Source organism: Hemicordylus capensis, chromosome 3, assembly GCF_027244095.1.
Source record: "Hemicordylus capensis ecotype Gifberg chromosome 3, rHemCap1.1.pri, whole genome shotgun sequence".
Taxonomy (NCBI): domain Eukaryota; kingdom Metazoa; phylum Chordata; class Lepidosauria; order Squamata; family Cordylidae; genus Hemicordylus; species Hemicordylus capensis.
In genome coordinates, this window is record NC_069659.1 from 114,618,548 (window position 1) to 114,630,979 (window position 12,432).

The 12,432-nt window shown below is 40.1% G+C and overlaps 1 protein-coding gene across 5 annotated transcripts in view; it reads left to right on the top strand.

Moving 5' to 3' along the window:
- SCML2 (Scm polycomb group protein like 2) overlaps positions 1 to 12,432 on the top strand; it is a 90,191-nt gene that overhangs the window by 37,518 nt on the left and 40,241 nt on the right. For 4 of the 5 annotated variants that reach the window (XR_008318973.1, XM_053306649.1, XM_053306651.1 and 1 more), the window contains exons 4-5: positions 9,648 to 9,718; positions 11,288 to 11,522. Coding sequence is in view for 4 of the 5 variants with exons in the window: in XM_053306649.1 (XP_053162624.1) it covers positions 9,648 to 9,718; positions 11,288 to 11,522 (306 nt within the window). In the remaining variant the exon portion in view is untranslated. Of the gene's footprint in view, positions 1 to 9,647; positions 9,719 to 10,372; positions 10,447 to 11,287; positions 11,523 to 12,432 lie in introns of those variants that run through there. The other variant, XM_053306652.1, reaches the window with a different exon arrangement.

Here is a 12,432-nt window from a genome sequence, read left to right on the forward strand (position 1 = left end):
CCTCATTGGTAGGGAACCAGGGGAACTGTGGAATGAAATCAAAGAAGTTATTAAGGACGAATGTGAAAAGAGACTGCCAAAGACCAAGAAACAGAAGAAACAAAATGGATGTCAGAACAGACGGTGGAAATTGCCAAGAAGAGGAGAGAAGCCAAAGTCAAGAAAGATAAAGACCTCAAGAAGGAACTTAATAGGGCATTTCAGAAAGCTGTTATAAGAGACAAGGAGCAGTACTACAATGACATCTGTAAAGACCTTGAGGATGGAAATAGACATGGAAAAACAAGGCAAGTTGTTTTTCAAGATCTCTGAACTCAGAAGGAGGTTCCAACTTCGAATTGGTATGTTAAGGGATTCCAAAGGACAGATAGTAACTGATTCAGAGATCAAACAGAGATGGAAGGCATATACAGAAAATCTGTACAGCAGGGACGTCAACATCCAAGATACTCTAGAAGATATTCCCTACTTGCAAGAACCTCTAGTACGGGAAGATGAAGTTAGATCAGCACTCTGGTCATCACCAAGTCGGAAGGCTATAGGAATTGATGGAATAGCTACAGATATATGGCAGGCAACAGAAGCAGAATCAAGCAAGGCTCTAACCAAACTATGCCAGCACATTTGGAGAACAACACCGTGGCCAACAGATTGGAAGAAAGCAGTCTATATACCCATACCACAGAAAAGAGACTTCAGATTGCGCAAACCTAATTTCACATGCTAGCAAAATAATGCTCAGGATCATCCAATGCAGATTAGAGCACTACATGGAAAGGGAAATGCCAGGTGTTCAAGCTGGTTTGAGAAAAGGCCGAAGAACAAGAGACATAATTGCTGATGCATGCTGGATAATTGAGAAAGCCAAAGAATACAAAAAAGAAGTCAATATGTGCTTTATTGACTACAGAAAGACCTTCAATTTCATCGACCAAGTCAAGTTGTGGAATATCCTTAGCAAAATGGGTGTCCCAGAACATCTTCTTGTTCTCATGAGAAACCTATACACAGGAAAGGAAGCCATAGTCCAGCTAGAATATGGTGAAACGGACTGGTTCCAGATCGTCAAAGGAGTAAGACAAGGCTGTATACTTTCTCCTTCTTTATTCAACTTATATGCTGAACATATACTGAGAGAAGCTGAAGAAGATGAGCATGGTTTTAAAGTTGGAGGAAGAGACATCAACCTGCGTTACACTGATGATACCACTCTGATAGCTGAGAATTCAGATGATCTGCAAGCTCTAGTAATGAAACTCAAGGAACACAGTGGAAAAAATGAGACTATGACTAAATGTAAAGAAGACTAAACTAATGACAACGGGTACAGCAACCAGCCTCAGAATTGTTAATGAAGACGTTGAAGTGGTAGATAGCTTCTGCCTTTTAGGATCGACCATCACCAGTAAAGGATCCAGTAGCCAAGAAATACTCTGTAGACAAGCACTTGGTAGGGTTGCAATGAAGGCCTTGGAAAGGATATTTAGATGCTGTGACGTGTCTATACCTACAAAGATTAGAATCATTTGGACAATGGTTTTTCCCGTGACACTCTATGGATTCAAAAGCTGGACTTTGAAGAAGCAAGATAGAAAAAGTATTGACGCTTTTGAACTTTGGTGCTGAAGAAGACTTTTGAGGATACCATGGACAGCCAGGAAAAGAAACAAATGGATCATAGAACAAAACAATACAGAATTTTCACTCGAGGCACAAATGACCAGGCTCAAACTATCATACTCGGGACACATTATGCAAAGACGCAGCTCTCTGGAGAAGTCCATAATGCTGGGGAAAGTTGAAGGAAAGGGAAGAAGAGGACTACCAGCAGCAAGGTGGCTGGACTAGATTGTGGCAGCAATTAATGCACCACTGAGAGACCTTAAAGGCCAAGTTGAAGATAGATCATCCTGGAGAGAAGCTATCTATGTAGTTGCTAAGAGTTGACACCGACTTGATGGCACTTGATCAATCACTCTATATATGTTTGCAAGGCTTTCAGAAGGGGGATTTGGAACAGAGCAGTGAAGAGGGTTTCATAAACATTTCCTCATTAAATCTCCACTCCAAATTGCCTTCAAACCGCTTCACCCTTCCATGAGTTTCTAAATGATTGTTTTGAGAGAAAAGAAAAGTGTCTATGTGATGGACACTAATTAGTGGAAATTATGAGTGGAGAAACAAGGGCTTTCTTGACAACAAGGGGCATTGAACATTCCCTCATCTCACCATTTTTCTGCTCCAAATCTCCCTCCCAAAGCTGCTTTTAAGCAGCTGTCGAGCTTTTGTGATCTCTGTTTAATGTAAAGTCCTTAATCTGTTCTTTTTTTGTAACTTGAATGTAAACTTTGTGATCACTTGTTTAAAATATTATAGCAGGCCTTTATAACTTTCCTTTGGATCAAGGAGCCAGCCCAAGAATTTGGGAGCCAGACAATGGACACTTGACAAAATTAACAGGCTTAGTGATGGACACTGTGTAGGGGATGGGTAAATGGGGTTCTCTTTATCCCCTTTTCAAGTAATATACTTACTTAGCAACAATACTTATTAAGTACAGGAGACCCTGCTTTTTTACAGGTTCTCATATCATAGTTTCTGTTATTTGCGGGTGGGTTATAGAGAACCGATTTTGTGACCATGGGCTCAAAATAGGCCTATTTTCAGCTCTTCACTCTATAGAGACCTGGTTTCTTTGTTCCCATGCTAAAACTAGTGCTATTTTCCAGTATTTTCAGGTTTGATGCCACCTAGAAATGGTTTCTAGTGTCACTTCTGGTGGCCATTTTGTGACTTTTTTACCACCCCACACCCAAATAAAAAAACCTACCACCCCAAACCTGAGGATCTGGAGTTTTGGGAGGCATTTCTGGAGAGTTGGGGAGCAAGGTAATGCACTTCCTCCTCTTATTCTCCCCCTTCCCACCTTTTTTTTTTTTTTTTTGCTATTTGAGCACATTTAAGAGTGCTGAGGAACCTAATCCTCAATCCCCATTGGTTCAAGGTTCCTTTTTTGCAGTTTCTGTGTTTGTAGCAATAGACTGGAATGGAACCTCTGAGGAAAAAAGAGGGCCTCTTGTATATCCTATACTTGGTACTATATAAGTAGTATACTTAATTATATTTAGCTTGGTGCAAATGAAGATTTTATTAAATAACTCTTCCTCTGAATATCCTAGTTTGTGTGTCATGGTTAGATTTCTATGCACCATGGCTCCCTGGTGCCTGGGTTTTGCCAATCCTTCTATTATAGATGATGATGATGATGATGATTTTATTTTTTAAACTCTCTTTCCAGAAGGAGCAAAAAATGTGTGCTATCTTTCTACTAGAATACGTGCTTTCCTTTCCACTATAAGCTGTATATATAAATTCCCTAAAATGAACTTGATGGCCTTATGCCAACTAGTAGAGCAGTAAGGACCATCCATACATGGCAGGGGTTTCTGCATAGTTGTGCGGATGGGGGCTGAATCCCCAGGTATGCAGGAAAATGTTACTTTGGTGTTTTTGTTTTTAAAGAAAACCAAAATCCCCCAAACCCTTCTGACAAGGACTGTACCTGAGCAAAGCCCTCCTATTACTCACTGGCAGTTAGAAAAAAACATAGATAAGATGTCCAAGTTTTGGATAGCAGCAGTTGTTGAATGCTAGAAAAGGAATTGTAATAACATAATTAAGGTTAAATGAAACACATGAATGTGAGTGCAAAGATAGAAATTGTGCAAAAAATATCGCTGCTTACGTTGTAACAGCCAAATCTAGAGAGAAGAAGGGTGACAACCCCATGTCAGTTTATAGCCCAATAAAGACTGACATAAAGGTGTAGTGGGATTAACACTCCAGGCGTTAATAACTGTTCAGAGCAGAGTGGCATAAAAATTGGTGGACAAAAATAAAACTGAGGGAACAAAAGGGAATGTTTGTAAAACAGACTGAATTAAAATTTACATTGTCATACACTAGCTGACATGCTGTGCAACATTACACACATGGTGGAATATAATGTAAATGCAAAAATGGCACAGAATTGTATGACAGTCAGGCCATTTCTATATAATGGTTTTATTGTCACACAATTCTGTCTGCATAATTTTTGCACTTGTACTACAGCGCAAATATTATGTTCCACCATGTGTGTATCGTTGTCCACCCATGAAGATTAATAGCCATCTAGAAATTTAGACTGAGGGTAATTGAAGGTGTTAAGGTTTCTTCTATCCAGAAAGACAACTATAAAAGGTTGGTAGATGTCAAAAACTAAGCAAAGGATGCATCCAAAGCATATACAAACCCATGCATTAACAGAGTGGAGCAGTTGTAAAGAAGTCAGATTCATTTTGGAAAAGAACAAAGAAAAAAGCTGAACAGATGCACATTCATTGAGCAAAATTAAGAAACAAAAATGTGGAAAGCAGCAGAGTTCATTGAGAGTACTGCTGAAACAGCCAATATGTGTTATTAAAAAGAAAAAAAGCCCAGGGCCTTTCCAAATGCCAAGCATACAGTCAATTTTGATATAGGCTAGTTGTTATTTATTGGAGCTCTTATGGAGTAGTTATTTATTGGAGTTGTTATTTATTGGAGTGAGAAAAACTCTAGGGCAGTCTGTGGGGAGAGTGGGTTACACTTACCCTCCCTGCAGATGATCATGCTTGCTTCCCTGGGTGGGTGGATCATCCGCCCAAATGACTGGCGGCTGCTCTCTGCATTCGAGGGTCGGGGTGCCATCGCCTCACCCTTGGAGCTCCATTAATGTATCATGCAAGTGCGTGATGCATTATTGGGATCTCCCTCCTTCCTGAGTGATAGGTTAAGGGAGTGCTCGTTCCCTTAACCTCATTTTAAAGGGAGGCTACTTAGGCGGATTTGCCACAGTGTAGCCGCTGGGATCGGGCCCGATCCCAGCAGTTCACACATGCGTGCAAAACCAGGCTGGGCTCCCTTAGCCTGGTTTTGCACGTGCGTGTGAATAGCCTTATTGTCTGTATTTCAAGTGTAAAAAATTGATGATGATCATGACGTAACTTCTTGTCACAATGGGAGTTTGTGAAAGTCTACCCTAATATAACCCCACTGCCATCTCTCTCTCTACCCAGCATTCAACAGGACTTCCCAGACCTTTTTCTGGTATTCCCTCTCCTAGATATTTTCTTTTTCTAGGACCAATCAACAAGGGCATCTTCAGCCATTACCGATAAAGTGTAATTGTCATTCTAAGAAGGGAATATAGTTCTGAAAGAACTCTGCCCTGAGAGGGAGGCAAGAAAGGAGGTACCCTGGCCAAGGAGCTCTTGTCCTGAAAAGACCATCAACAGCCTGAGACAACACTGTTTTGTAAATCTAATGTAACTTTTTATTTTATTTTTAATATTGGAAACTGCCTTGGTTGCCATGGACAAGGCAGAAAGGCGGCATACAAATGCAACAGACAAACAAATAAGATTCTCAATAATCTTTTTAAAAAAGGAAATGAGAAGAAAGTAGTAGGAAGAGAGGAAATATAGTATGATTATGTGGTGTAACACAATGATTAGGGGTATCCAACTCTGTATCAGGAGTGTAACTATAATAGGGCAAGGGGAGACAGTTGTCTGGGGGCCCACTGCCTTGCCCCCCCCCCGAGGCAAGTCACATGAGCCGCACATCTGCCCGGGCTTCCTTCAGTTGTATTCATCTTCCAAAATTGATGTGAATGTTAAGACCTGGAGCTACCAGAACAGTATGTCTTTCTCTAGTACCATTAAATGACTTGCATCGTCCACAATTTACAAAACCTTTAAAAAAATAATTTAGGGTGATGTTCTATTGTGGCACATAGGTTCATATATATACAATAAATTTTACTATGCTTTTTGTTACCACTATTCAGCCTCAATTAAACAGCTCTACATTCTCTCTGTAAGCCATTATTGTTTCATTGTTTTCTCTAGCCAACAGACCTACTGCTTCCTTAACTTTTCTCTTGCTTCAAGTATAGCAAATAACTCTTTACTGTAGGTTGCGTTGTCCCTCACAAGCCCCCGTTTCATTCTGAGCCTTACTTTTTCTGACGCCATCCCTTCAGATTCAGGCTACTCGTTTGTTTTGTTCCTTGTTTATATGCCTCTCCTTAGTTTCTTACACATGCCTTTTTTGCTTCTCAGGTAGTGTCTATATCCACATTGATTCCTTCAGATGTGTTCCATTTTTCCTCCTCATTGGGATGGTTTGCAATTGTGCCTTCAGTATCTCTTATTTTCAGAATCTCGAATTCCTCTTGGTCTCTTTTCTCCTTTAGTATTTCTTGTCATGGGATCTTACCTAATTTTCCTCTGAGCTCATTAAAACAAGTTTTCCAGGGTATACGTATGACTTCCCTCAGTTTTTGCTCACTTATGCTTGATACGATAAGATTCAAGATACTGTTGTCACTTTCCCTCAAGGATTAGTGGTAAACAGTTTGAGGTGGTGTTGGGATGTGGCAAAATAAATGACAAAGACTTTCATACAAAAGATAATTTGGATCTCATGCCCTCACATTACTTAGGAAGCTGCAATTTAGTGTCAAATGCAGTCTAGTATGGTTGAACTACTTCAATATTGTCCCCCAAATTAGAACACTTTTAGTCTTAGACATGTGGATTACTAGTGAAGTCTGAAACTGAGATTAGTGGGTTACTAGTGAAGTCTGAAACAAATTCCCTCTCTGGTATAGCCTTGGAGAAGCCGCTGCCAGTCTGGGTAGAGACAGTACTGAGCTAGATGGACCAATGGTCTGACTTGGTATAAGGCTATTTCCTGTGTTCCCATTTTGTGTGTGTGTGTGTGTGTGTGTGTGTGTGTATAAAGCTGATCTTGTGGTAGCAAGCATGAATTGTCACCTTTGCTAAGCAGGGTCCACCTTGGTTTGCATTTGAATGGGAGACTACATGTGAACACTGTAAGATGTTACCCTTAGGGGATGGGGACACTCTGGAAGAGCATCTGTATGCTTTCTTACAGAAGGTCCCAAGTTCCTCCCTGGCATTTCCAAGATAGGGCTGAGAGAGACACCTGCCTGCAACCTTGGGAAAGCCTCTGCCAGTCTATGTAGACAATACTCAGCTAAATGGACCAATGGTCTCAATCAGTATAAGGCAGCGTCCTATGTTCCAATATTCTGTCATCTAATGATCACAGCTCAACACATGACGTTTATCTCACAATAAAAGACCAGTAGACTATGAACAAACAAAAACATACTTCAAATGTAATGTTGGGCTAAGAGAGGTCCCCAATTGCTTTACTTGAACAATCCTGAGGAGAATTCTACTAGCAGCAGAACATGGGATCAATACTCAGAAAATGCAATGTACAGACAATTATGTATTATCAAACAAAACCACTAGGTGGCAATATGTTATCATTTTTAGAGGCTTAATTTGAATATAGCTCATGAGTTCACATTGCACTCACAATTGGCAAAGTATACATTTTAAAAATAATAATATGTTGGGGTTGATGGGAGTTGAATGCATACACTAGCAATTTTGTCTATTCACATGAAAGCATGGAGAAAATGCTTCTATGAATTATAGTATTGTGATAGCATTTTGTAGGATCTGTTTGATTCCTCATGTTATAACTGCCCCAATACTGATATTAGTAAAAATGGCATTTAAACAATATTATGAGGGGATGGTGGATGAAACACCACAGGGCACTTGACCTTATTAAGGCTGACCTTGACCTGGAGCGTGGAGTTGCAGAACATTGAACACAACATTTTATTTTATTTTTCCTTCTCAAATGCAGTAAGATCCATTAATTTCTTCCAACAGTTAAATATGGGAAGAAAAACCTCATAATCCCCAAGTGTAAAAATATACCTGAAAGATACCTGAAAAACTTTCTTTGCATCCTCGTGGTCTCCATAGTTGAATGCCAACTTCTTCCTCGCCCGCAAGTGATGACATCTATTAAAAGTGGTGGAAGAATACACACATACAGAGCCCTTTCTCACAATCAGTGAGGGCTTTTGGAGGGAGATAGGGAAGCCTGCTCAAACGTATCTTCCTCGCAGACGATCCCTCGGCAGGCGGATCGTGGGCAGGCGGACCACCCACCCAGACGGTTGCTTGCAGCCCCCAGCAGCACGGGGGGGGGGGGGAGAACGGGGATACATCCTTCTGGCCCTTGGAACCCTCATAATGCACTGCATGAGTTTGCTGGGCATGATGGGTATCCCAGCAGTGATGGGCAGGCACCTGTCGCTGCCGCAGCACCAGCTAAACACAGCCGACGCTACAGACAAGCAGGGAAATGAGGTTAAGAGAGCAAGTCCTCCTTTATCCTCATTTAAGAGGGTGGCTGTGCAAGTGGGTTTGCTGCCCTGGTGCCGCTGGCAGCCACTCAGCTGCTGAGGCTTCACACGCACAGGCAAGAGTGGGCTTGGCTGCCTTAGCCTACTCTTGGCTGCATGTGTGAACAGCCTTAGACTGAAGGTCCATCTCTCTCTCTCTCTCTCACTCTGGACCAGGCATTACTCTATGCTTTGATGGGATCTACCCTCAGTAGAAATATTGCTCGGATTCCAATTTATGCACACACCACTCCTTCGAGGTAGGCTGCCACTAGCTGAAGACTGATCTAAACCCACTGACTAGGCTCAGACATGGATTCAATAACTTAGAAGTGCCTGGCTTGGGACCTGCATACATTGTACAGCTGGAGTCCACACACCAGCTCTAGACAAACATTTATTATTCTAAAACTAAAACAGTAGTGCATGACCTTACAAGGCACATGGGGAAGGGTTTTGTAAGTAATCCTCCAGAACCTTTAAAACCAGATGCCACTTCTAAGTATATGAAATGTATTAGGTAAATAAGGGTTGCACATAGAATAAAGGATTGGGGAAGGTAGGGGAAGATGGCACACAGGAATTCAAAGAGTAAAGAAAAAAGAAAATACAAAATATTACACTAACTAAGAAGTAAAGTTGTGCCGTTGAGTAGGTGTCGACTCCTGGTGATCACAAGCCTTGTGGTTTTCTTTGGTAGAATACAGGAGGGGTTTACCATTGCCATCTCCCGACGCACACTAGATTTTATTTTATTTTATTCTATCTATTAAAAATATTTATACCCTGTCACACCAGTACACTACTGCTTGGGGCGGCTCACAACAATAAAATATACAATGTAAAATACAAGTAATAAAATTAACCAAATTAAATAAACAGGTTAACGCTATTTTATAGTGATTAAAGAAGGAGAGGGCTTGCACACTCTTCCAGAGATAGACAGCTCTGGAAGCCAATGAAAGAGCCAGCGTATCTTTAATATAATGCTGGCCCATTCAGGTTTTCCCTCCAAACTGGAGGTTTCTCCTCCTCAGTGGGTCTGAACTTGCATGTCTAAAGGTAGGTTTGGTTAGAGCTTGATACCTGGTGTAAAAATGGTTTAGGACTATTGCTTTATGGATGTGTCCCTTCAATGACAAAGACAAGGATTGTCCTCACTCAATAACAAAAGGGAGGAATGTCCCCCATTCAGAGCACTCAGGGTGGAGTGGAAATATCAGACATTCTTGAGCTAAGATGGAGATCTGCGTTTTGTCCAATATATTTTCTATGTAATTAAAACAATGTATTTGAAAAGTGTTTGTTTCATACCTTTTTCTAGAGTATTTTAACTGGGAAAACTACTTGAAAGAAACAGGATCCCTAGCTGCTCCCTCACATTGTTTCAGACAGGTAAACTATTTAAATGATGAATATACTTGCTTGTTATGTGTTATAGCTTCTTTGTAGTTGCCCCTGGCCTATGGAATGTACACCCAGCAGATATCCACAGTTTAGGCTCACTGTTGGCCTTTAAGAGAGCCCTAAAAATTTATTTGTTCGGCCTGGCCTCTCAAGGTTTTTAAATTGTTTTAAAGTGTTTTGATTGGTTTTAAATGGTTTGAATTGTTTTAAAATTATTTTTATATTGTTTTAAGCAGTGTGTTTGGGATGGTGTTTGTTTTTATGTCTTTTTGAACATGTTGTGCACTGCCCTGAGCCTTTAGATGGGGTGGTCTATAACTGTAATAAATAATAAATGGATTGGTGGGGTAATAAAGAGATAGTCTTATATTCTTTTTAAATGTAGCTTCTTGAATTGCTCTCATTTAATATAGACATAGATGGATATTTTATCTGTTCTTTCTCTATATATTTAGAAAAGGTTAGATTAAAAATATATTTCCAGTGACTTTAAAAACCATCAGTATTAGTCACATAAATGAAAATATTCTGCTAGGAAGATACTGAACATTTTATAGGTCTTCTAAGGTTGTGATGAGAACTGTACTTACTTGGAAATAAATTCTATTAAAAATGGGACAACTTGCAAGTAAACAAGTCTAGGGCAGAAGTGCCAACAAAAGAATGAATTTGTGCAAGAAACCAATCTGGTACACTGAATCACATGAATATTGGATGTGAGTACTCTGGCTCGAATCCTTGCTCAGCCATTACGTTCACTGGATTGTTCTATGTGTGTTACTATATGTTAGACTCTCCTTCATTTTGCATTATTTTGAAGATACAATAGAAATTGTAAACAGCTTTGTACATTGAATAGTGTTATATAATTATACTTTATGCACATGGAATAATAGCCTAGGACTGGAAAACCCCTAGGTATCAGAATAAAACATTTAGTTATTTGGACATTTTCCAGCCATGTAACTGAAGAGATACAGTTGGGTCCAGTTCAGTCAATCATGAAAACTATGGTCTAGATTATTATGAACAAGCCTGCCCTCTGATTAGACTTGCATGGGTCCTCTTCTCCTATCTTTCAAAAATTGAAAGCTTCAGTTTTTGCTTTTGAACTAAGGACAGTTCCCTCTTACATCCAAACTGGAGGAAATGTGGTTTGTTCAAACTCTGGTTTGGATATCAAACCACAGGTTGGCCCTACTTTGTTTTAACAAGCCACAGTTTCCTGAGTTTGAGTGTAATAGGGAACTATTGAATGTGGTTAGTTCAAAAGTGAAAGCAGAAGGTTTTGATCTCCTACTCCTGGTATTTGGAGGGGAGTATGCGATCCCAAGCGGAGGGGGCAGGCTTATTCACAATAATCTAAATGATGGTTTCGATTATAATCTGAACTGAACTTTGACTTTGGCTCAAAAAGTTGAGAAGCAATTGCAGTGGTTGGAAAACCTGATAATGCTTCCAGACTATCCAGAAAAAGTTACCAAATGGCCAGAAAAGTACTACTGATTCCTCCTGGCAAAATAGTTCAGTAAATGCCTTATCTTTCCATTCCTGTAGTCTAGAATTCCACCTAGCAATGATTTCAAAGTGGGTATGAAACTGGAAGCTCATGATCCTCGTAACGTTACCTCAGTGTGTATAGCTACAGTTATTGGAATCACGGGTGCCAGATTAAGATTGCGGCTTGATGGAAGTGACAACAAAAATGATTTTTGGAGGCTAGTAGATTCATCTGACATACAACCGATTGGAACTTGTGAGAAGAAAGGAGGAATGCTTCAGCCTCCACTAGGTAAGAAACACTTACTGATCTTGACATATATGTAATCTCAGTTTGTGTTGAAAGTTTAGAAGAATGGTTTTAGCAAAATAGCAACAGCCAGACAGGGTTCTGGGTAGTAATGAAGGGAATACGGAATAAATGAAACTTTGTTCACTCTCATATCTAAAGGTCCTCATATGATACACTCAGAAATCTCTTTTAAGTAATGATAGTGTATCCTATTTGCCTGTATGTAAGTAAGCTGGAATGCCATGCTGAGGGAAAATTATTGGAAGCTTTTCATGACTCTATGCACTGCAAAAAAACTGCAGTTTCTGAAGAATTAAAATAAAATTCAGAGAGATTATGCATTGTAGTAGAGGAGGTAGAGTTGGAATAACTTCACTAGTATTCACCATTTTAAAGACAACATATAGATGGACTATATCTATATATAGCACTTACATTTATATACCGCTCTATAGCCGGAGCTCTCTAAGCGGTTTACAATGATTTAGCATATTGCCCCCAACATTCTGGGTACTCATTTTACCGACCTCGGAAGGATGGAAGGCTGAGTCAACCTTGAGCCCCTGGTCAGGATTGAACTTGTAACCTTCTGGTTACAGGGCGGCAGTTTTACCACTGCGCCACCAGGGGCTCATTACATATATATTTGATAGATTTGTTTAGTACGTCTTGAGAAACTAATTTTAAAAATTCTTCTACAAGTGGAATAGGTTCATAACATGGCATAAGCATACGAGGAGAAGAGTTCTGACACTTGCCACTAACTACATCACAAGTACCTAGAGTTTTGCAACCATATTCCACAGAATGGTCACAAGTATACCACACAAGGTAGAAGTGATTGTGTGGAAGCAAGGTAGCTTTTCCTCCTACCTTGCTTCCACACAATCACTTCTACCCAGGTTTTCCT